The 26,547-nt window shown below is 41.0% G+C and overlaps 1 protein-coding gene across 1 annotated transcript in view; it reads right to left on the minus strand.

The window, feature by feature from the left end:
* The window catches only part of LAMA2 (laminin subunit alpha 2), a gene marked incomplete at its 5' end in the record, with an annotated part of 363,202 nt that overhangs the window by 123,370 nt on the left and 213,285 nt on the right, over nucleotides 1–26,547 (minus strand). Inside the window, 5 exons of the mRNA XM_084261417.1 lie at nucleotides 1,041–1,221; nucleotides 5,886–5,992; nucleotides 11,082–11,293; nucleotides 17,566–17,652; nucleotides 24,130–24,257. Coding sequence (XP_084117543.1) covers nucleotides 1,041–1,221; nucleotides 5,886–5,992; nucleotides 11,082–11,293; nucleotides 17,566–17,652; nucleotides 24,130–24,257 — 715 coding nt within the window. The remainder of the gene's footprint in view (nucleotides 1–1,040; nucleotides 1,222–5,885; nucleotides 5,993–11,081; nucleotides 11,294–17,565; nucleotides 17,653–24,129; nucleotides 24,258–26,547) is intronic.

Genomic DNA, 26,547 nt, shown 5'->3' on the forward strand with positions numbered 1-26,547 from the left:
AAGGGAGTGAGAAAGAGAGAAGGCAGAGAGCTAGGCTTGCTGCTTCAGCTGCTGTTACAGGTGGGAAAGGAGGGGGAATAGGACGCTGGGCATGGTGATTTCTGCATCTGTAAAGAATACAGCTTCTACCTGAAGAATGATAGCAGCAATACTGTTGACTTTACAGCACTCTGCCAGCAGCAATGAATGCCATGGAGCTCAGCCACCAGCCCCACCAGACAACTATGTGCATCTCCTGCCATCACACCCAAGTGAGACTATGAGACTCCAAAAACACGGTTCCATATTCTGCTGTGAAGAGATCTACAGACTTGGTTCTTTTTGATCTAGCAGTCTGTACTGCTTTAAGGACAGGAAGCACTCATTTCAGTGTTTGACCTCATGTCCCAAAGGACAGACAGAAATGTAAAGAAGTGGCTGGAATTATTGATGTCTAATGCCAGAGTTTCAGCATCTGGACAAGCACACTGTTCATGTGTTTACACAAGGGGCGTAGCTGAGACCTTTACCTAAAGATCTTGCTGCAAAATAAGCAAGATCCTAAATACTACTGTATAGAAATTTGGTTTTTTTTTTTTTTAAAAAGAGAATCAACCATATAAGGACAGTGAAATGGTTTGGGATAAAACTAGAAGCAAAAGGATTCTTTCTTTTTCCCCATTCATGTCTCTTCAAGTTGATGTGATTTGTCAAGAACCTTAATGGATGTTCTATGATACTCTCACAATAACTAAATTATAGGAACTTCACAGAAACATTTTTGGCAGGAAGTACTTGGAGAAAAGGACATTCTTGTTCCTTCTAAACAAGGTAGATTAGCCATAAACTGACCTTAAAATAGCAGAGATTGCTCAGGTCTTTTCTTGCCTATCACTGTCTTTGCCAACTCACTGATCTGCAGGGCTGTCCATGAAAAAAAAACCCTACCTGTCAGGAAAACTTGCTAGGCAAATCAAAACCAGCCAAACTAGAATCTTAGTCGTAAATAAGCAAACAAATTAATAAATCAATCAGCAATTAGTTGCAAAGAATTTACATACGAGTACAGCCTCCTTCTTCAAAGTTGTAGAATCCATGGGCACAGCGGTCACACTTCTTTCCTGAAACCCCAGGCTGGCAGTAACACTGTCCATCTCCATCACAGTCGAAGGACTTGGAACCAAAAGAATTGCAGTTGCAGGGAACACATCCCCTTGAAGATTGTAAGCCAAATGTTTCGGGCTACCACAGAGATGAAGAGAAATTAGACATGGAACAATTACCAGGAGAAAAGAGGAAAAGCTGAGCATAGGGAGATTGGGGTGGTTCTTTCCTCTTCATCACTCAAAATGATACTCTTAACAGATTGAACTGTAGCAGTAAAGCCCTGGGGCATGGGCACTGGATACCCTACCCAGCTGAAATAGAGTATAGAGTTCAACATGTTACCTGATGCTGTCACGAATGTTCTGCAGTGTAACACTTTTCCTATGAGGTTGCCTTCCCATAACCACTATTCCCATAAGAAATATAATGATGTATGTTAATGCCATATACAGATCCTGGGTTGTAATATTATGTCAGGCAGAGTTTGTTGCTAAGAGAGTAAATTCAAATTCTTAACTGTGAATGGAGATTGATTCAACTGGAAAGTCTCTGAACAACTGGATTTTATCTCCTCTGACCAGGGGCAATGTCTGTACACAGTACTATGTAATCCAAGGGCGTTTCTTTTGAATGATACTTAGGAAAAACTTTAGAAGAACTTAGACATACTGTATTTGTGTACATTACAAGCAAATAAGGAGAATTATCTATCTTTAAGATAAAAACTGTCTTTGGATTAGGTCTAAAACTAAGATAGAGGTAATCTATGAGCCCCTGCTTCTCTTTTTAATCCTTTGTTTTCTTTTTGCACACTGAGCACTGTAAAATTCCTACAGAACCAGAACAGATGTTATCAATTATAATAATAAATTTCCTTCTTAAGTCCACTGGTGGAGTGCAAAAAGCATACTTGTAAAGAAGGGAAGCCTCATGCTCATTTCTGTACTGTAATGGAGTTGTGCACAAAGCTTTTAACCAACACACTCCATGGATTTCACTGCACCAGCTGACAGAGGCCCCTAGGAGTAAACTGTAACTGCAACTTGAATTCTGAACTCGGTCTTCAGCTAGAATGACCTAAAGTAGGAGTCCTTTTCTACCTCCTTTTCAGGTATGGTGGTTTTCAGAGAATATTGAAATCCAAATCATATTACTAGCTTCAATTGCAAATGATATTACAACATCTAATAGTAAAAATTTATCAGAGATTTGCTAGGAAAGCAAAATGTTAGAAATGAGATATTAAAAAGATCACTGCTAATGAATATAAACGCAACAAAGTGAAGAATATTTACCTTTCCAGTGTACTACTGTTAGACCCAGGCACGTGGTGTTAGATTTTTACCTAGTATACATCAGTGCAGATTTTTCCAGTCAGTGGACTAGTATTTTACATGGACTTTTTCCACCCTTAGCGGCTTTAGTAGGTGAATTCCCAGAGACTCCAGCAGATTTCCCTGCAAAAGCCCTGAAATTTGATCTGGCTTGTGTCAGGAACAGCTTGTCAGCAGGACTAGGGAAGTGATTGTGGTTCTCTGGTGAGGACACCTCGAATACTGTGCTCAGTTTTGGGCCCCTCACTACAAGTAGGACATTGAGGTGCTGGATCGGGTCCAGAGAAGGGCGACAAAGCTGGGGAGGGGTTTGAAGCACAAGTCTTATGAGGAGAGGCTGAAGGAACAAGGGTTGTTTAGTCTAGAGAAGAGGAGGTGTAGGGGAGACCTTATCATTTGCTACAACTGGGAGTTTGTCTCTTCTCCCAAGTAACTAGCAATAAGGTGAGAGGAAATGGTCTCAAGTAGCATCAGGGGAGTTTCAGATTGCATATTAGGAAAAATGTCTTCACAGAAAGAGTGGCCAGGCATTGGAACAGGCTGCCCAGGGAGATGGTGGAGTCACCATCCTTGGAGGTGTTTCAAAAATATGTAGACGTGGCACTCCAGGACATGCTTTAATTGATATGGTGCTGTTGGACTTGATGATCTCAAAGGTCTTCTCCAGCCTTAAAGATACTATTCTATTTTGTCTCTGAGGTTAATATTGAAGTTCTGCATTCCCACAGAGAATCTGCTGATAGGTATCAGAATACAGGGCCACATCTATGATCAGAATTTGGCCTGAAGAATCACATGAACCTAAGCAAATGCTTGATTATACATATAATAATTACCCTGATTTTCATTTCCAAATTCTATATTGAAATGTTTTGCCAATTGCATACTTCTGCATGACAAAACATGGTGTATCAGAGAGAAAGAATTACTCAAACCTATATAATTAAACTCCAAGGTTCAATTAAATATACAGACAATCTCTAAAGATTTCTTTTCCACAGGAAGAAACACACAGAGATGCAAGTATGCAAAAATCTCAGGACAGACATTCAGATTAATGTAGTGAAGTAACCAATGCACAGCATGCAGCTCAGTTCTCAATAGAAACTTTGATAGAGTCTAATAAATTCTCTTTTATATGGGTGAAAGCCAGAAAAAGTCTCATATACTAGCACTCCACACTGCGTGAGGGAAGAAAAGATCACTAGCATGATGGGTCGTATTCTGTGATGAGCTCTGCACAGTGAAAGGCATTTGGATCAGTCATGCAAACCCCCCAAGATGAATCCCCCTCAGCAAAGCTTGTTTACACACAGAAATTCTAAGAATCACATTTACCAAACAAGAGATAAGAGCTGGGATGACAACAAGGAAACACGATGAATTTTCTGAATATGTTATTTTATTGTGTCCCTGTGTCAGTGCCTGCCAAGTGTTTGCGTGGGTACCACACTTACAGAAGATGTGTTAAAGGGGTAAAAGCTTGTGTTTCCTGAGGGCATCCATACAAGCAAATATGGCATAGGTCCTGGAGTCTGGCTGAGGAGATAAAACCCTGCCAGGTATGTTTCAAACTGGGTGAGTTTGGAGTTTTTGAGTTGCAGAAAAAAGCCCAACACTCCTAAAGCACTGCTCTGGTAGAAGCAGGTGCATCATCATGACTTCATTTTAAGAAATCAGTTGCATTGTTGGCATGTGATACACCAACATTTTGGGCATTGCATTCAAATAACTTGCACTTCACCTTGTGGAAAATGGCTCAGATAATGGGGCCATATTCACTAACGAGAACTTTTAACACCAGTCATGTTTGATCTCTCAAGATTACATCTTAACACTTTGCCTCTGGGGCTGATCCTTCTCACAAACTGCTTAAGCTTGTGGTTCTTGAATTGTTAGAGGAGGAAGTCGTATAGAATCACAGAATGGCACGGGTTGGAAGGGACCCCAAGGATCAGAGAGCTCCAACCCCCTGAAGGCTGTGAAAATCCCACTGAGTCCACTGATGTGTGTACATGGGTCATAGATGATCTGCATACTGCTGCCTGCATTGTCATTTTGACTAAGGGAAGCCCAAAAGGCTGCCTGAGGGTTTCTGGTCATGCTGTATATTGTAGCACACGGATTTAGCATGTTAAAAAAAAACCCCAAACAAGCCAAAAAAACCCCAAACAGACAAAAAAAAAAAAAGCCTGGGGGAGCACCAAACACAAGCAAATATGAGATTTCAGCCCATGCAGTGCACACAGCTTCTGATTACCGGGGTAGCAGGCCGGTAAGCGCCTCGCGGGCACCCACTGACGCTGCTGACGCCCCATCTCCGTGGGGGCACTCGGATCTGCTGGCTGCTTGGTGTATTGTCTCTCAGTGTAGGCACCTGTCTGCTGAGCTCACAGCGTCTGCCCACGAATCCTGATTTGCAGGTACATCTTCCTGACCTGCTACACTGCAGTGACACGGATCCTATAGCACTGCAGCCACATGGTATACAGAACAGCTTTTCTGGTGCCCAGAAATAGTTGGGCTTTAAAGAATGAAAAGTGAACACTGTTAGAAAGTGAAGATGATGAAACTGCAGCAAGTAAAAGAGTACAGGAACAAAGATAGTAATAAACACAGTACTAAAGAAAGATTAATTCCAACTAGTGCCAATATTGTACCAACAAGCTGATATATTTTCTGTGTATGTCATGCAGTGTGTGCAAATTCCACTGATACCAACGATTCTAAATACTGTCAAAAACAGAGTGTGAGGAGACCCCTTCAGAAATGATGCAGTTGATGCAGGTTGAAAGTGATCCTTGTGATTTCTGTAGAATTATTTCTGTGGTTTAAATTGCACACACACAGAGGTGTTCTGAGGACACAGATCTAACCCACAAGTCCTCACCCTGAGCTAGAGGAACATGCAGCCAATTGTAATGTACTCCTTAGCAGTCTAAAGAAAACTCTATGAGTTCACAAAACACTGTATTTTTGCAGTGATTTTTGAGACAGCAAAACAACATCAAGGCAAAAGGCACTCTCACCAAAAAAGAATACATTATTTGTACAATGCAGCAAGAACATTTAAGAAAAAACACAAAGGCAGAACAATCACAGCAGAAGTAAACTGGCAGCCTGCTATTTTTTTGGAAAAATTGGAGTCTATAAGATATTTTGCAACTCTTTTATAGAGGGATTTTCCCTGAGAGGTGCAGCACTTTTAACTTATTTATTTATAATGATCATTCAGAATGTAAAGTGCAGGTAGCACATACAAAACTGCACTTATACATACACTGAGGCTTAAAATACATTTGCATGCAATTTTCTGCAGTTTGCTCTAGAAAACCAGCCATTTAACCATTCCACACATAAAGAACATACATGCTCTTTAAGTGAAAACTGAGCAAAAAAGAAAACCTATCCAAACTGAAACACAGGGAAGCAAACTGAAAGACAACAGCATTTCCTGTCACTCACCTGGCAGGCTTCGCAGCGGCGACCGATCACATTGGCTTTACACTTGCACTGGCCTGTCCAGGAGTCACAGATCTCTGAGAAGGAGCCATTGATGTTACAGTCACAGGCTGCAGAGGAAGAAGGAGCAGCTGTGAATGTATTTCCTGAAACAGGTATGTGGCTGAAGCTGTCTTTGACAGGGAGTTGTTTACAGCATGGCTTTTGCCACCCTGGGAAATCCAAGGTGGCTGACCCCAGTAAAGCAGAAGGGTGCTACTCTCACACAGAGACAACACACACTATCCTACACACATTATCCTACACACATTATCCTACACACATTATCCTACCTCTCTTAATGTGGAATTTTGCTCCAAGTTATTATGGTGAGAAGTTTTCCCTTGACTTCATAAACCATTGGGTTTATGTGCATGTCTCAGATGAAAAGATGATGTTTAGGACACATTACTGAGTATGTGATGGTGGAGACATAAGGTTTTAAAGCAGTAACAACTTTGCCTTTATATTTTAATTAGTGCCAAATTTCTGGACCCCAGGGGTAGTGGTGATGGGGAAGACAGGGCTCTCTCTCTCCCTCTCAATCTGTCTCTCAGAAGCTGCTCCCTCAGAACAGCTTGGTCATTGCTCCAAAACTTGGAGTAGGCAGGGCAGTGTTGAGAGGAAAAAGGGTACAGCCCCTTACATGGGGTGTGTATGGAATTTAGCTCTGGCAGGTGGGAGTGCTATTCCCACTGCTCTGGAGCCCAGGCTGTGTTAATGCATTTGGGGGAAGATGTTGGCAGGCTGAGGGCACAGAACAGGCTATGAATTCAGGGGATTTGCTGTGGGAGCAGTATCCTCCCTGCATCACCCCTCCCCTCCCCAAAGCGCTTCCTCACAGGCATTGACCCTGGAGTACAGCTGAGAAAGAGATTGAGGGTTAGCTGCTCCTTTGACTCTCTGGTACCTCTGTCATGGTGAAGGCATCACATTTCCCAGAGGAAATGTAATCCAACTGATTAGCCTAACTCATCCCAGTGCTCCCCTGAGGATTTAAAATAGCAATGAGAAGAAAAATAACAACGCTTTTGACTTCTATATTCTCACATTTTAGGAGAAGGGAATTTTTTTGTTAAGCTTTCTGTAACCCTTTATGTTCTTTGGCCACAATTCTTTTGGCATGCAGGGATGAGGAAAAAAATCCCTTCAGCATTCACAGTGGAGAAGAGACCAGACTGGGTGTCACAGTGACTGTGACCATGCAGTCACCAACTCCATCATCACGAGCTGGTTCCTGCATGTCCTTTTTTTGCCCTAGAGGATAATGAATCTGCATCGCTATATTGATTATCTAAATACTATGTAAACCAGGGCTCCAATCCACATTTTGCCTTCCTGTATTGCCCTGGACCACATGTATTGGTCTTTTTCTCAATGTGACAGCTTCATTTTAAGAAACACTTCAAATGTCCCAACAGTAAACACATGGTAGTCACATACTTGCATGTCACAAGGTGTCATCTGAAACAAAACAGCTATCATTTTCCTATGTATTACAACAGGAGCTTCCTCATTACTTTATTGGACTTGCTGCATTATAAATGGAAAGGATGATTTTCTGTTCTTCTCCCTACTTTTGAGGTATTCTTCAAAAGTTGCTTCTTTTAAATGTAAGTGAATTATGGCTTCCCAGTCTGTTCATGGCCTCATTTCTCAAATCTTTGCAAAGATGTCTCATTCTGGAATAAGTAACATAACCACACTGGACTCTCTTATCATTCTGGCAACACCTTCAAAGGTTTTTGATTTCTCTCTGTTTTGTGATATATTTTTAAAATGTAAACATTTAAAACCACTTGTGCTGTAATTAACATTGCTTCTCTTTTCCTTTCGCTCTCATTTTTCAATGCTAACTGAATCCATAATTTATTTCTCTCATCCTGTTTAAAGCACTCCTACCATAATATTTAAGTTTTAAAACCCCAAACTGTACACACTGATGAGTAGCACACATAGGATGTTTTAAGTCTCTTATTTATAGTGGCCAGCAATGAAAGATGATGCATGAGCCCAAACTCACAAAACCTCAATTCTCAGTCCGAATTAACTGAATTTCACCACCCTTTTTAGACAGACCTCAAAACACAAAGCCTGTGTCAATTGATTCACTTTGCTTATCAGACAGATGACACCACAAGAATCAAAAAGAGAATTTACACTGCATTTACAAACAGATGACTCTGCCCTATTTATATTATACATTCCCACAAATGGCATACTGTGCATTCTTAAGTCAGCCACAGATGACTGATTGCTTTTCTTGGCTCTAGGAGTATGTTTATACAGGAGAAATATACAGTCAGGACAATTCATCTACTAAACTGTTAATCTGATAAATTGCATTTATCTCACCTAAAGCCTTCCCATTCATTCACCTCTGCCGGGAAAATTAGCTGCTGTCCAGGCCTCCAAATGGTTGCTATAACACAACACAGCCTGTCAGAGAAATTTGTCTTACTTTCTCCCCAAATGACACTGGCCAAGAATCACAGAATCACAGGGGTTGGAAGGGACCTGGAGAGCTCATCGGGTCCAACCCCCCTGCCAAAGCAGCTCCCCAGCTCATATTGCACAGGGCGGCGTCCAGACGGGGCTGGAATCTCTCCAGAGATGGAGACTCCACACCCCCTGGGCAGCCTGTCCCAGGGCTCCCTCACCCTCCCTGGGGAAAAGTTCTTCCCCATGTTGGTGTGGAACTCCCTGTGCTCCAACTTGCAGCCATTGCCCCTTGTCCTGTCCCCACAGACACTGAAAAGGGGCTGCCCATTCCCCCTGCATAAGATATTTATAAACATTAATAAGGTGCCCCCTTAGTCTTCTTTTCTCCAGGCTGAACAGCCCCAGCTCACTCAGCCTTTCCTCAATGGGGGAGATGCTCCAGGCCCTTCATCATCTCCGTAGCCCTTCTCTGGACTCTCTCCAGGAGATCCCTGTCCTTTTTATCCCAGGGAGCCCAGAACTGGACACAGTAGAACCTACTTGTTCCATCTTGATTTGTATAAATGTTTACACGTGTATCTATAATCATCCTATGTAGTTATTCACCCACAACCACGGCACCTGCACACAGGCACGCTTGAATATTAGCTTTAATTCATCTCATGCCACTGAGCTCTACTACCATCAGCACAACCTCCAGGTATTCGCTTCAGTACACTGCTATTTCACAGCAAAAAAAACCCCAACCTACTGGAATCAAATCAAATAAGCCTGGGATGTTTGCTCAGTGTTCTTAAAATTTGTTATTTTGTGCAGATACACCAAGAAACTCAGAGAGGTTCCAGTGATATAAAGTTGTACTGTCATCTGAAACGGTTAATGCACATGACAACAGCGCTGCACTGAGAGGGAGCGCGGAGCATCTCCAACAGTGATTTGAAAGCAACGTTCATGCTTTGCAATACTCTTGGATTTGGCTTTTTAATAAGGAATGAAATTGAAAACAACAAAGTAAAGGCATAGTCCCTCTGATATTGTAGCTGCAGGGCAAACTTCACGGAAGTCTGCAAAGGAAATAAAAAATCATATGCAAAAGAGAAAACCCACATGAAAGGCAGAGAGAAGATGAATACAAGGTAACTGTGAGCACAAGGCTGTGAATACATTAGGGGGCTCTCCTTGTCAGTGATACTAACAACAAAAGCAAAGCTTGTAATTCTAGATTAAATACGTATTTATTTTTAATACTTTTTTTTGTTGTTTTTAATTGTATGTTTTCTGAAGTCTCTTCCCCATGCCATTGCTGTAGAAACAAGCTACTGGAAGCTATGATTCTTGAAATGCACTTCTTTTTAAGTCACATTACCCACTTAACACACTAACTTACACGACATCTCTCATCATGAATTGTTAACTCGTGCAGAGAATACATGTGACTGTCCAACTTTCATCCAGCATTGCATAAAGTAGGTGCAGAAAGCATTTACACAGGTATATGTCTTCACAGCTATCTATGATTTTACGTATACCAGTGTTTCTTAGCTGAGAAACCTGGTGATGCTCTGCATCTCACTGGCTCCCATGCAGTCTTAGGAGGTCCAACAGAACTTGCATTTGCACTGCCAAACTGTAAGCCACAAACACAGCAAATCCTGGAAATGGATGCCAGTGGTGCCGACTTTTGTGTATGCAATACATTCTGCAGAAGTGATCCCTGTGTTCCTACATATGCAGAGCAATAGGATAATTATTTGCATAATTTTATCCTCCTATAACATATTGGTACTAAGTGGAGTTGCTCTGAGTTTATTCCAATGGAAGGAAAATGTTTTAAATCCTCGTGACAGTGAAATAAAGTACTTCGCTCTTTCAGGACAGTTTACAACCTGTTGTGTCCCATTTCTCTGAATGGGGTAGAAGGGTATGTGGAGAATGTTTTTAAGTTAAAAGCACTTGTTCTGCATAATAGCTGCATTCTGAATTGTGCCAGCAATGGCACAGAGACCACCACTGCCTCTGACAGAAGGAAAGCTCCTGCTCCTACCAAATCCTTCACGTGTTCCCAATAATTTTCTTCAGTCACCATGGGGAAGTATGAGCTGAGGCTCATACTTAAACATGCCACCATTTGTCTAAGAAGTGGTGGCTTGCTGCAGTGCCAGGTGTCTTTCTCCAGAGCACCTTAGGAAAAATATGTTAGATTTTAGTCTGCTTTGTAGGAGGTCAAAGACCCTTGTCCTGTAAAGAGGGAGCAGCTCCCAGCTCTTACCCAGGGTCATGTGGGAAAGAGGCCACAAGTGCTGGCAAAGTTGAACCCTGCAGTGACTGAAATATCACTCCCTCCTCTCAGCACCAATCTTGGTAGTTAATAGGATTTCCCTGGATGGCTTCTAGAGGTTTCAGTGAATCGTTTCCATTTATTTGTATGTTTTCTTTTTATATCTGACATTTAGTATAACCTTTTGCATCCATGCAATGCTCTGCTTTCCCAGGTGTTTTCATGTCTGCTTCATTACTGCTTCAACTACAGCAGCAAGTTTTTTAATCCCTCACTCTGAAGCCTCCCTCTCCGGATGCAAGTAAAACATCATTGTTATTGGAGGTGTAAGCACACCGTATCATCCTCCTGCTCACACATACAGGGCCCAGTCTTCCTCTCAGGAACATGGATACAGGATAAATCAATACTGTCAGGAGCAGCAGAAGTTCATGACTTACGTTGACAGTTCTTTGCATCAAGAGCATCGCCAAAATATCCGTCAGCACACCTCTCACAATACTGGCCTGTTGTACCTGGCTTACATATCAGGCAAGCACCAGACAAGCTGTCACAGCTGCCAGGAACGGAGAAGTCAAGGTTGTCATTACACTGGCATGGCTGGCATGATCCTCCAGGTATTAGAGGTTGTCCAAAATAGCCTTCTGCACACCTAAGGTAAAAGACATCCCCAGTTAGGACCTTTAAATAATCATCCTATTAGAAATAGTTCATTTTCTTGCTTCACTAATCACCAAAAATTATTTGATCTTCTTTCAAGTATTTCTTAAGCATCTTTTCTCTCTCTCTCCCTCCTTCTCCTTTGTAACAACACTGTAGATACAGTACCAGCTGAAATCCTGCCAGTTCTGCTAGTAATTAGATTTCAGTGGGAGAACAATCTTGTCACTGGCACTGAAGACAAGAAAAAGCATAATAAGAAATCTGTCTATTGGCACACTAGAGGAATTCAGGTCCACGTTAGATAGGCTTTGTATTTCAGCACATCATGTCTAGATGTTCTGTACTCATTTACCAGCGAGCTTGATGGTTTTTTCCCCCTCTACCTTAAAAACTTGTTTAGTTTAGAAAGGCAGGCTTAGAAAGTGAAACAAACATAATTTTGTTTAGCTAAAATGATGCTCCCCTGACTTGGTCTTCCCCCGATCTACTGCATGGTCAGATTTGGTTTTTAATGGATTGCTGATCTCTGTGTACAGGCAGCTAACAAAAAGTTTGCTCATTATCACAGGAGCTACTTTGGTGTGTACCATACCTTCCATATTTTAACAGAGATGTTTAAAAATACCCCCTTCTTTTCCACCTTGCCCAGCAGTAATGTCTTGTGAGTACCATGTAAAACAGGCTAGTGAATCTGCCCTAACATGAAGGTGTATTTAAAGCAAATTTCTACTCGTCTCACAGCCTATTTCTTATTTATATTCTGGTCTGCTTTCCCTTTCCATTATATTTGCTCACACTTCACAGTAAGAGCAACTTGTAGATAGTGAAGAAAAAGACGAAAAATTGCCCAGTTCCAGCTAATGAAGTTATTCATGTGCATCTCAAATGAACTCCAATTAGTGTAAAGAAAACAGAAAGTACATAAAACACATTGTATTCCTACTACTTCAAACTCAGTTTGAATGCAGTTCTAATGTACATAGGTATCTCTTCTGCTTTTTAATAGTAGTGGATGGTATGGTCGAGCAAGAATTTTGTGTACCATCCCAATACAGTAACTCAGAGCTCCACTTCAGGTCCACTCTTGTCCCTTTATGCTCATCAAATTCATTCTTTTCCTTGCATCCAGAATATCTCATGAAGCTTCCACCTGCATCCTAATCAAAGCTGTCTAAACGTTTAGTTTATTAAGTATTGTTCACTGTCATTAGCAAAGATTATAAAGTTGGGTAACTGTGTTTAGGGAGGAAATTATTTGATCTAATGGAACAGATTTTTGTAGTAAGATATTACGGAAAGTAGGATTATTTTTTTTCTGTTCTATTTTTTCTATTCTCTAAAAATACCCACAATGCAGACCACAGATGAATAATACATATAAATAGCCAGTGGTTTGGGTGCATGCAACCACTCAAGAACACGAGTACGAATTTCACAATCTATCCTACTGTGCTTTACTCCCTCAGCACAGCCACCTCTCACAATTACCTTCTCAGAGCAACAATACATCAAAATCTTGTCATTAGAATAAATCAGGCATTTTATTTTCAGAACCTGTCACTAATGTAGCCATGTATTGTACCTCCTTGTAAAGAAATGGCTATTTTTTCCTTGGATGGACGATATCTCAGCAACCACAAAAGACTGACTTTTACCTTACTTTCACCAAAACAAGTTGGCTTTTTTTTCAGTTAAAAAGACCAGGAATGTTTCTTAATACATGTAAAAATTAAGAGTCACGTTTTATAAAACCAAAGAGTAACAGGGTAGCAGTAATCTTATTTTACCTAAATTAGTTGATGAGTGAAGTTCACTCAGGCTTTGCTGAGATCCTTCTCACTTAGTACCAGCATATTTGTAATAAATCTGTATCTTTTGGTGCTACTAACCTATTTGACTTCACCCAACGTGTATTCATTTTCCTCTTTCACTTTCATTTAAGGGTTAGTCCTGTAGCATTCACAGCAACTTACCAAGGAGTTCACAGAAAAAAAGCTCCAGGGATTTGTGATACATACACTGCTAATAATTTCCTTCTGTTAATAGCAGGAAACCTTGATAACTCCTTGTATTCTCATCAGTTTAGACTTTGCTAGTTGAAATTAGCTATGTGATGGTAGAGGGTTTTGCTATTTTCTACTTCTTTGCATACATAATCTTGAATCCAGATTCCAGATGATCCCGAAAGTTGGGGTAAACCAGTTAAGCTTAAAAGAAAACTGTGTGCTTCTATCTATGTGTAAATTCTTACACTTCTTTTCCCAGTTCTCCAGAAGTTGAAAGGGAAGATTATAAACTCCACTTTCACTAATTCCATCTTCACTCCCTTAAGAACGTTTCTACTTCAGTTGCCCTTCTCAGAGCAGTGCATGTTTGGCAAGGTTCATATTAAAAAATACCCAAACAATAAAGCAGGTGGCATGGAAAGTGACATTTGTGTGTTGCACAAAATACATATCTAAATAAACGACCACTAAGGAAAACAGAACACCTCTGAGATGCAAAAATGAACAGAAGTAGGAGTAGAAGTAGTGAAGAAAGAGCGTGTCCATATTTTTCTTCCTCTATGCTCCCCTTTACCCTGAAATGCAGGTGTGTCTGTGACTGACACCACTTGGTTTTATTTGGCATAACTGGTGCCAAATACAGGGCTACTATATAAATATGTGTGAGCCCATGTGTACTGGGTCTGGCTGGGATGGAGTTAATTTTCCTCACAGCAGCCTGTGCGGTGTTGTGCATGCACATAAGTGCACACAAACACAGACCTATTTTGTACATTGCTTTATATTTACTGGGGGGAAAAAAAACCCACCCAACAAAACACACCCTTGGGACAGAGTTAATTTAGGCTGCAAACCCAAACACTTTAAATTCTGGAAATACTATTTTACAGTTGCTTTTGAAGCTTATGAGCATTCAACCTGTGTGCAAAACCCAGCAACAGCGCTGTGGAAAAATGGCTTGTGAACAGCCAGTCAAGGATCTCAACTCAGGTGCACAACACAGACGTGGTGGTTGTATGACCAACTGTACATCTCACGGTTGCTGACACTGGAGTGCCTACTTTTGCAAGCTGTAAGCGATCCCACAGAACACATTTGTGGGATCCCATCTCCTGAACGTCTGACCCTTTTCCCATTAGCGCTGCAACACAGACTTGGCACTAGTGGAGGTGCTGTATTAGCAAGAAGAGGCAGCAGGTTGAATCTAAGGGACTCAGGAGGGACTGTGGCTGGTGGCAGTCTGAGCTGGACCTGAAGAATGGGGTGGGATGGGACGAAGATAGGAGACTACCCAGCTCACCCTTCTCCTCCCACTTAAGTTACCCTGACCTCTTACCTCTCCTTCTAGAAGGAAAAGGTCACTGGAACCTTTCATCCAAAAATGAATGATTGCTACAGGAGAAGCTGGACTCTCACCCACCCTGTGCTTCTGGCTGTACGAAGACTTTTTAGTTAGAAAACATCATCCTGTAACTGTGCTAGCCTCAAAGGACAGTGTTTGACATTCTCACACACCCTTTCTGCAGTTAGGAAAGGGTCTGTGCTGCCTCACACACTTCAGAGTGAGCAAAGGAAGAACGTGAGTCTAATTTGTGGGGGAAAAGGCTTCAGTGGGGAAGCTGGGCTTTCTCTACAATTACAGATATGTGGTAAATCTCAACACAATTTATACCTGTAATCTTTTTGCTAGTGTTATGAAGTGGGCCCCTGGGAACACTGAGTAATTTTGGCAACACTAGTTGAAATTAGTTGCAATTTTGGCAACATTTTCTGGAAGAGTTCAAGTGAGAGAAGTAGCATTTTGTTGACATTTCACAACTCAGGTGTAATAAAAAAACCAGCCAACCAACCAACCAGCCAAACTAACATGTAAGTATCTTAACTCTCTAGGGGGTAGAGGATTATTTTGGAGGCCAAATCAGTACAGTACTGTGTATGTTCACCTCATGATACTTGGTACTTCATGATAATTTAAGACAGTTTAGCTAATGAGTCATGTGGCTTCGATCACTTGTCACTCTGCAGTTGCTAAAATGAAAGAGAATTTAACGTAAACTCTTTTAGCAATTATACCATCACTATTAATAGCAAAAGGCAAGACACTTTCTCCTGTTCATTATTACTGACAGCTGCGGGCATTTCCAAGCAACTTCCTACAATTAAAAGCAAATAGTTCTACGAGCACTGGAATTAATAGCCTAATTTTCAATGGATTTATATCTCAGAGTTACAAGGCTAAGGGCTGATTATTTGCTGCAGGTTGTTGCTATTCAGCAGGGAGTAATCCCTCAGGCTACAGCAGTGCTTTTTCCTTACCCTGTGAAAGTTTTCTTATGGGTGGAACATTTAATAATCTCTCTCTGTCTCTCTCGTTCTCTCTCTCTCTCTCATGTATTCTCTGCTGTTTAATCAGGTGTGAGTTCACACAGTGTTCTCCTCCTTAGCTATGACATGTCCTGATCTATTAACCTCTATTCAGCCACTTCTTTTCTCAAAACCTTCAGTAACAATGATTATCTTTGAGACCTCCTACCTTTCTGTCGAATTTGGTCGACACTGACCTGCAAGTTCAAATGTCTTAGTGGGCAGCCAGACAGACATGCACAAAAAGATTGCCCCAGCCCCATTTCCTTAGGAAACCAGGCTAAAATCCAAGCCTGCCACTTATCCAGATTCTGCCCTACTACACCTACAGCCTGTGCTCCACTCAGAAATAGCACTTGTTGCTAATGGAAGCTGTCAATGACCCTGCATTGACAAACTGCCACCAAAGTGCTCTTGATGTGATTTATTCCTGCCATCATTAACTTCACAGCCCACTAGCTGAAAGAAGGTGATGACTTCCCAGACAGACAGGAAAAGACAGGCAGAAATAGCACGCAGCAGGAACAGACTCAGTGATGATGGGTGGAAACAGGTGACAGCCTGCACTCTCACTTTAGGACAGATATAGCACAACAGGGGATTTAAAGGGAAGTAGTTGTAAATGTAAATTGGAAAGACAGGACTAAAGGGCGATTCGCAGCGTATGGTCAGGTTCCTGCTTTTCTGGTTGGCTCTTTCTCTTGGTTCACTTCTACTTTTCCTCATCCCAGCCTGTATATTGTAAGTCATGCAGAAGCATTTCCTTTTTTTAGGGTTTACGTTGGAAATTGCTGCGAGCACCTCATGAACGTGCCAAATGGCAAGACCCTACTAAGGAACTGCAGTGCCACGTTTGCATAACTGTCTAGCCAGGTGTTGGCTAAACATTTCCCTGGCTCCCCCTCGCCTTCTTAAAAAAGGTGTCACTTGCAGGGTCACAGAGGACTGAGATCACAGAGCCAAAGCCAATGCTGATTCACTGCGAACTCCAAACAACTAGCAGAGGTCCCCTGGCACACTAACTGCTCTTGAAAGCTGTTCCACCCATGTGAAACCCCAGGGGACTGAAGGCGTGCAGACACAGTGATGATATCCCTTGTCTGTGCAGTCTCACCTCCCATGGAAGGGGGTTCCCAGGAGCTTAGCACCAAAACTCACACTAGCCTTATGTTTCATTTAAATTCCCCATGTGATCCTTTCAGAATAACAGGATTTAAGAAGGGAGAGAACTTCCTCTCTTAGTACTAACATGTCACTCAGACCTGTCGTAGCCAGAGCCAGACAAGATATTTTTTTTTAACTTGTATTTTGTGTAGGTAGTTATAAGGGTAGGAAATAGATATCGAGCTTTTCTATGTATTCAACAAAGAATAATTATCTTTTTTTGTCATTAAAACCTAGCTTGCTCTACTTTCTAAGTAAGGGAAACTAGAAACAACAAAAATGTAAAGTATGATTTTTAACAATAATTAAAGTCAACAAGTAACTTATTAGAATGTAATATTTTCACTGCATTTTATCTTCTCTTAAAGAGCCATTGGTAATTTATCGCGTATTTGATTCACCATGCTCTAAACATGCAAATGACAAAGAGACAAATAGTTAAAAAAATCTCAGAAGAGTGACAGAAAAGTTAGAAGAATAATTTCTAAAAAACCCCCTCATTCCTCTGCAAATGCTTCTGGGAAGCTTTGCACTTTACCACTAAGTAATAAAACAAGTACTTGAAATACACAAATCCACAGACACAATATCAGGGGGATTTCTTCACCGAGTTTCAGAACACAGGAATGGGGACGAGAAGGGGGAGTACTAAGAAGGTAGGAAGGCTCCATGTGACCAGTACTTTTGTTTCAGATCTCAGATGGTTAAAAGCCTGGTGCTCGCTTACCTTTCGCAGCGTGGTCCCACGTACCCAGCCGGGCACGCATCGCACAGTAACCCACGGCTTGGCTCAAAATGGCATGTCGGGCTGAAGCTGTGGTGTTGTTGTTGGGCAAGAAGAGGGACAAGGAAGAAACACAAAGAAAAGATGGTTAGCAGCATAGCTCTCTCCCCACTCCAGGGGTCGTTAATTTGCAAAAGGGCGCCCAGGAAAAGTGATTCTGGTCTAGGACAAGGGGCTTTAAGTTTGACTCCAGCAAATTGAATTTGGAATGACTCTGCTATTTCTGCCACACTGAATATAGAGTAATGGATGGCAGCATCCCAATAGCCTGTTATTACAGGACTTGAGCCTGCCACCGAGTGCTCTGGATACTATTAAAAAGGCAGGAATGTACAGCTGTTTGTTTGTGTCCCCGAGGGCCTGGCAAAACAATATATGCCATAACGTGACCCTTATATAAATCTTTCTGAAGGACAATTGATTTGAAAGCTCCCTTAACTTTGTGTATAATCGTCTGTGAAAGTAACCCAGTGAACAAGAAAGGGGAGGGGCAAAAGGGGAAATATCTGGTGCAGCTTCCCAGAGAGCACATTTGAGTAAAATGAGTGCCAATGACCTCAAGCAACAGGCCAGAGGGGCATGCTGAAGTTTAAGAATAGCTTGCAGAGCAGAAAGCTTTACCTCTTTGCTATGCTTTACTTATTTTTAGCTGGGTTTTTAAAATATATGATAGACATTTGCAAGCTCCACCCTCTCAAAGTACATGTTTAACTCCGAATTGTGCTCCTTCCCCTGTTTAGTTTTTTGCTTTCCATTCTCTTTCTCCCTGAACACACTTCAGTGAGGAAACCCTTCTCCACACTCTAAAACACAACACACTGAAGAAGCAGCAACCTGTTCTCCTATCATTCTAGAATGACAGAGACAGATGAGCACCTTTAGAGGGCATCATAAAAATAATTGAAATACATTTTTGCTCAATCAAATAGAAAAATTAAAAAAAAAAAAGAAAAAGGAGAAGAATGGGAGTGGGTGCATTGTGGAGTGACTACAACAGGAAAACAAACTGCTCATCTGAAGACACTAAACTTCTCTTTTGTAACCTGGGAAAATAGAAGTTGAGAAGGAATAGAGTTGCTCTGAGAAAGACATCAGAAGGAAGGTATCTTCAAGGTAAAAGTTCATGCTACAATAATAACAAATGGACGTAATCTGACTTTGAAGAAATTAAAGCAGGATATATGATGAAAGTTTCTGTAAAATAAGAGGCTTGGGGAAGACAGAACAGCTTAATTAGGAATCTGTAACGATTACCTGCTGGTGGTGGAACCCTGCTTCCTATGATCTGACCTCAGTTATTCTCTACTCTGTTTCTGGTATAGATTATTTCCATTTACAAATACCCTGTCTGTCAAAGAGCAAGAAAAATGTGGGAAGGCCATGTCCAGTAAACACCGGGATTTCTTTTTATCCCATAATGTTCATGTTATTTTGCAATGCCACTCCATTCATAATAGATTCATGAATGCATGAGGAGCCAGTTGAAGAAATAATATTTTTGATTCTATTTTTTAACAGCAATGAAAGCTATTTTGAACTGAGGCACACACTATCATTGAATCTAACCAGCAGCACCTGCCTTACTTCAAATAAGATCCTTCTTGTCAGTCCTAACCTCGCTCTTCCTAAGACTTACATGGGAAACTTTTTGGAGATGCTATTGCATCATTACAGCACTGCACAAGACTGACTGTACCACAGTTCCATCAAGAGCTCTGAATTCAGCTGTATAAATTTTAATGATAATAGTAATGATAATGATAATAACAATGGCAGTAATAATAGTAGTAATAGTACAAGTATTATTACCACGCAATAATGAATATCAGAATTCCCATGTTTTTAAAAGCTTACCCTTACACCTAGCATACTTGGATTCCTTCTCTGCCTTAATAGTCAGTCCACATCTCAACAGTAAAAATTAATATATTGAAAAATTCCCATCTACAAGTTCTAATGGAAATATGTGATAGGAGGGTGAGAAAGAAAGCGTTTTTCTTCCTGATTATTAAGATCTCATTCTCTACTTGTGATAAATACTAATGAACAGTGTGTATTGATCTGTCAAAACAAGCTTCAAAAAATCTTACTACTTCTTGATTCATCATCACTCTTGTCAGTTTTTATAAAAGGTAACAACATTAATACCAGTCAGGTCATGGGGCAAGCATGAGTACGCAGCATGGGTATGGATGTTATAGGTCCATGTTGGGAGACAAAGCTTCCTAAAGGCTTACAAGTATGTTACTGAAAACACCTCTTGGGAATAAGTTTGTCATTTTATTTAATTTTTAAAATAATAATACTTTTTTAAAAATAACATTCTGAGACCCAAATTTCTAGTTCACAGGCTACATGTTTACTTGTGACCTTCCCAAGCTGAGTCCCATTTCCAATGACAAAACATTCCTGTCAAGGTCTTCATTGCCTGTATTTTATTTATCACCACTTCAAGAGAAAAGCAGTAATTATCCCAGACATCTACATTTGGTGGAAATAATTATATAGTAGTGTGTCTGATAATTTCTGTGGGAAAATAAAAAAATCAGTTTATTTGAAACTCCTTAAAGACTAAGAATTAGAACAATTTGTAAGAGTGATGCATTAATGAGAAGAGATAAGACGAAGAAGTCAAGTGTGCGTTACAGATGCCATTTATAATTCGGGTATTGATCTCATTTGCATCACATAAGTACAAATATGGAGATATATGCAAAAAGTGGAAAAGATAGCTCAGGATCTAGAAACAAGCTTAGATAAACTAATTTTAGTTTCTTGATTTGGCCAAGCATTTCCTTCTGACATATGGCAAGTCACTTATCGCTGTTGTGCTTCCAAAGGCAGTTTTCCGACTGGCTTCAATGATTGCATATGGAAACTGCTGCCATTAGGAAACAGGAGAGGGAATGAGCAGCAGTTAAATCAGCTGAAGTTAACTTTAGAACAGCACCAGCATCACCACATTCTATGATGGAGAGAACAGTTCTCCTCCACCTTATATGGCACTGCATAGAAAAATACTCAGGTGCTGTGAAAACAGTGATGGGAACCTTCATAAACATCACAAAAATGTAAGATACTGCTATAAAAGACAAAACCAATTTCTTAATAGAAATATATTCAGAGTTTTATGACAGGGACAATATTCTCTATGCACTAGGAACTTTAGTACTAACCTTAGAGACCTACATATGCCCTGTCATGTCATACTAGGAATTAAATACAACGGGAATTAAAATCCATAGGCAGTCATTTATAATCATTTGTACATAAATTAGCCAGGTGATTCTGAAATAACCTGTCATATACTACACCTGTAGAGTGACATGAGCTTCGTAGAAATGTCTTTATTTTTCATGTGAAGGATGTGGGAAGGAATCTGAAATGTTTACATACATTATCCCTGGCGTGCCAAACACTGCCAACTAAGTGAGAGAGAAAAATGAGTATTCTAACAGCCTTCAGGTAACACAATAAATCTTTAGCAACATCTCTTTTTCTCAAAAACAAATTTAATAATTGTCTAGAACTATAAAGTCATGAGAGCTTGAACCTTACACTGAGTTCTACAGAGCTTGAGGATGTTGTCCACAGTTTTGCTTCTGTCCATTTTAGAATGAGGAAGCTTTTGCATATTCTAATGCAGGGCTAAACTTTGTAGGTTTCAAGACTCCCACAGTCCAAGAACAGTCCCATTCTGGTTTTGTGTTGTACCTAAATTTCAAGAAAACTAAATATTAAAAATGGGACTCTCTTGCTCAGTTTCAGAAAGGGAAAAGTAACACAACACTGATGGATACATAATAGAGGTCTCGAGGCATTTTGCCAATAAAAACCTAAATTCAATTTATTTGACTTGGCTTGTTGCACATCTGCACAAGATATAAATGTGATGGTGTTTTTCTTGCTTTGTCAGTACACTGGTCTCAAACAAGAGAAAGAGAATTAATTATGCAAGGAAATGCTATGTGAAAGCTAATGAGGACATCAAAGGAACCATGCCTGAGCAGCAAAAATAATAGACCCATCTATATCTAAGAAAACCAACTGAAGAGCTGTGATAACAGGAAGGCAGGCTCCCATTCTACAATGCCCTGGAATTTCTGCTGATAAGTGCTTAGATTATTCCTTCCCTGCTCACTGTACATTGAATAGGACACAAAGCCTACACACTGTAGGCAACAGTATTACCATGAACTACTTAAGAGCAAAATCTGGTTCATCTGTGGATGATTCTGGCACACTGCCATTCAGATGATGTTCTCTTCTTTACCTGAATCTTGCAGAGCTGCCTCTCTGTGCTGGTGGCAGCCACACATTTGGCCCTGTAAATCTCACACAGCACTCTATACACTCATAAACAGTAAGGTAAGCTTCATGGACAGAATCTGACTTCTGTTTTGAGAAAAAAGGGGTGAAATGGAAGATGCAGAGCTAAAGGGAAAATAAACAAACAAACAAAAAAATACTCCAGCAGGTTTATCAGCTCATAGTGCCACTTGAAACTTCCAAGCTGTGTGAAGTCACAGTTTACTATCCTCCAGTACAATCCTTCTGAAATGCCTCTGTGGACTGTCAGCAATACTTCCCAGGAGGGAGACACATTCAAGTGGTAGCTGTGGTTTGGGCGAGCATTAGTTACCACTGCAAACATGTCAGACATACCCTACAGTTTCCTGATCTTCCTGAAGAAATATTATACGTGTTGCACCACAGCTGCTTTTCTCTGAAGCCATACTGGATGGCATAAACCAAATTTGCTAATTCAAACTGATACACATAATTTATTATTATTATTTTAAATTGTATATGCACAAGAAAAGCTAGCCAAACAGGGTTGGGAACAGTTTTCTTCAACTACATGGCATCAAAGAATTTTGGGATTGTTATTTTCCAGGTACTGCCAGAGATTAAAAACAATAATAACTATAAACGACCCCGACACAGGACTACATGGTGTCTTAAGTAAATTTGCAGAAGACACCAAAGTGGGAGGATCTGTTGACTCTGTTGAGGGTGGAGAAGCCTTACAGAGAGACCTGGACAGATTAGAGAGTTGGACAATCACCAGCAGCATGAAGTTTAACAAGGGCAAGTGCTGGATTCTGCACCATAGAAGGGGCAACCCTGGCTGCACATACAGACTGGGGGATCAGATGCTGGAGGCCAGCCATGCTGAGAGGGATTTGGGGGTCATGGTCAACAGCAAGTTAAACGTTAGCCAGCAGTGTGCCCAGGCAGCCAGGAGGCTGGTGTGCATCAAGCACAGCTTTGGTGTGCTTGGGGAGGTGATTGTCCTGCTCCACACTGTGCTGGTGCAGCCTCACCTCAAGCACTGTGTGCAGTTTTGGGAGCCACAGTATAAAAGGGACAGGAAACTATTGGAGAGTGTTCAGAGGAGGGCAACAAGGATAGGGAAAGGTCTGGAGGGGAAGTCTTATGAGGAGATGCTGAAGTCCCTTGGTTTGTTCAGCCTGGAGAAAAGGAGACTGAGGGGAGACCTCATCGTGGTCTGTGGCTGCCTGACAAGTGGGAGTGAAGGGGCAGGTGTTGATCTCCTCTCTTTAGTGACCAATGACAGAACCTGAGGGAATGGTGTGAAGCTGAGACACAGAGGAGGTTTGGGTTGGATATTGCGAAGAGGTTCTGTACTGAGAGTGGGGTTGGGCACTGGCACAGGCTCCCCAGGGGAGTGGTCACAGCACCCAGCTTGACCAAGTTCAGGAAGCATCTAGACGATGCACCCAGTCCCATGCTCCGGCCTGGCTGGCCCTGTGTGGGGCCAGGAGTTGGACTTGATGATCCTGATGGGTCCCTTCCAGCTCAGGAGATTCTATGTTTCTATGAAAAAAGTTCAAGCCACTTGTCTATTGAACTGTAGGTAGCAAGTAGTGCAGACAGGTTTAGTAATGAAGGGAATATTTGTTCTTAGACCAGAGTTCTGATTAACTTTTCAATATTATTTTTATTCAATAAAACAAATTTATAGTGATTATTCTGAGATATACCGACAGATTATTTTCACTTGCAAGATCTAAGGCTGAATTCAGACTCCAAAGAATAAACATTAACACTGAGTGTTGACTGGAAGGAAAGGAAACTTAAAAGCAGAAGTAATCACTATTTTATCTGATCAACATAAATTGATTTAACATTTAACTACTGGAAAACTCCACATGTCAAATCTGTAAATTCAGCTTTAAAACTAAAACCAAATACTCTTAAGAAGGACAGAAAAGCAAACACTAGCTATTGATTCAAAGAGCAGTCATCCAAATTCTGTGTTGTTCTGTCTAGCCCAGCCTCATCCAGTTTTTGTCTTTATCTTGGCCTCTCTGTGAAGCTATGCACTCTGTACAATTGCAAAAACAGAATACCAACTTCTACTGCAGAATATATTATTTAATCCACAAAAAAATTGCCATGTGTACATGTTAAAGTATAAATTTAGAAGGTATGCCATTTAGTAAATGAAAAAGTGTAATATGTAATAAATACACATCTTACTTGTTGGAAGGTATATTTAAGGGGCAAGCACACAGCTGACAGTCTTCAGCTGTCCCTTTGGTCGGATCACCATAGAAGCCAGGCAGACATCTATCACAATATGAACCGCCTGTGTTGTGCTTGCAGTCCTAAATGGAAAAGGGAAAGGACACATTCACAATTAGACAACTTACATAAGGAAAACCCTTGCAGGTCATTAATCTAGCCCATCCTCTTAACAGGAGCGTAAGAGGTCTGTGACATACATTCTGATTTCCTGCTGCTGGTTGAGAAACAGTTCCAGAGGTTAGGTTTCACCATCAGTACGTGTCAGATCTATTTGTGGTTTTGTGGATAATTTTTTGCGATGCAAAACAAAACAAATATTCAACCAGAAACCTTTAGTTTCCTACCATACAACAGCCACATGATTTGCATGAAGTTTTTTTCACATTGTGCTCTGCATAGCCAGTCTCATACACACTGAAAAGGCATGATACACTTTTCACTCATGAGCACACTGGAGTCAACAGCTTCTGTCTCCAGAAATGCCCTTTGCTGCTTTAAAGGTTGCATTCTTATTGCTTCTGTATACACCCAGCATATCTCTGAAATAAAAGCATTAAGCACAATATTGTATTTTCCATATATCTGGCAGACTGTGAGCTAATACCAAGTATTGATACTCAGTAGAAATAATATTAAGGCTTTAGAACCATCAGTTGGGTTAAATTCTACTTCATTAGGTCATTTAAGTCCATTTGGTTGTTAGTTCAGGTGCTGTCATTCAAGAATAATACACCGGCCCTACTGAAGAAATAGCTAGGAACATTAAGATATGCTTTTAAAAGGAGATGTGACAAAAATAATTCAAGTGTTTCACAAGAAAAAACCTTGGCAATTCAACTTTTTTAAAGCATCATGTCAAATTATTTGTACTTTTCCTGAAAAAGCATGGATTCTTCTTTTGTGTTAAGTTTAGCTTTAAATATCCTCAGACATATCTTCATGTTTTTGAAGAATATGAACGGCTTATATGTCAAGGATGCTGTTAAAGTGAGAGGAGCTAACACACTATTTTAAAGCTACACATCCCTTTAGAGAGTGGTATTTTCAGCTTCTGCTTTTGTAAGTAAAAAACCTGAAACCTTCCATTTTGTAGGGAAACAATTCATATTACAAGGACCTGACCTTCTTCTCTTTGATGATTTTTCTGAAACTCTAATGCAAATCACTTCCACACACTGTGTCTAATTCTCCTCAACCCAGATCTCTGCTTACTTCCTCACCAGGAATCAATCACTTTAAAAATAAAAAAGCAAAGAAACCCATATATCTAGTACCAAGACCTGAGCATATGTGGCACAGTGTGTATGTTAAAGTTTAGCTGAGAAATCTAGTATGGTCCTACACTGTTCTCCCACTCGGGATTTGGCTGGACGAAGAACAGAGATTATCTGGTATGTGGGTGTGCCATAATTTGCTTGTTCTCTTCAGAGATGCACTAGACTTTATAGTCATCTGTCAAATTTATAGATCACTTTACGTGCTGAAGTAGATGAATTATTTGCCCTTCTAAAGCTATTATCAAGATGTAAGGTACTGGAAATATGCCTTAATAATTGCCAACAGAACCCTCCCCCTCTTTTTTTCCTCTCACCTAACCAAACCTCATTCCCAGCACACTACATCAACACCACTGGCTCAGGCTTCCAAGGACCTAATGACTATTCAAAAAGCCACCCAAAAGATACCAGGAGAGACATCAGGAGCCATTCACACAACAGGAGAACATTCCACTATCAGGAGAGACATCAGGAGCCATTCACACAACAGGAGAACATTCCACTATCAGGAGAAACATCAGGAGCCATTCATACATCAGGAGAACATTCCACTACCAGGAGAAACATCAGGAGCCATTCATACACTGGTCATTCCATCATCCACCCTGCAGCATTCCCACAAGCCAGGTGGGAGCTTGTGGTGATACAAAGGACAGCTACAAAAAGAGAGCATTCAGCCATGGAAAGGAATCAAGCAACATGGAGGAAGGGAAAGCAACGGAGAATGAAGACATGGAGGGAGAAACGAGGGAACGCTCTCCCCTTCCATCGGACCCAGAGACACTAAAGAGTACTCTGCCATTAGATGGAATGCCGTAGCCTCATGGTGGTAGATATACTCGCCCCCCCTTCCTCTTTTCCACTCTCTCTCTCCCTCCTTCCCACCCTTTTCTCTTTCTTCCCCCCCTTTCCCTGCCCGTTGGTTGTGGGCCAAATAAAGCAACCTTAACCTTGACTCCGTTTCGAGCCTTCATTCTGTTCTCTGAGAACTGAATTGAGAACTTATCAGGATAAAAAACCTGACAATGGGGCATCACTCAGGGGGCCAGCCCAGCCACCCCCAGCCACCCAGAGCCATCTGAGGTCCGGTTGG

This window comes from Gallinula chloropus (genome assembly GCF_964237585.1).
Source record: "Gallinula chloropus genome assembly, chromosome: 3".
NCBI classification, from domain to species: domain Eukaryota; kingdom Metazoa; phylum Chordata; class Aves; order Gruiformes; family Rallidae; genus Gallinula; species Gallinula chloropus.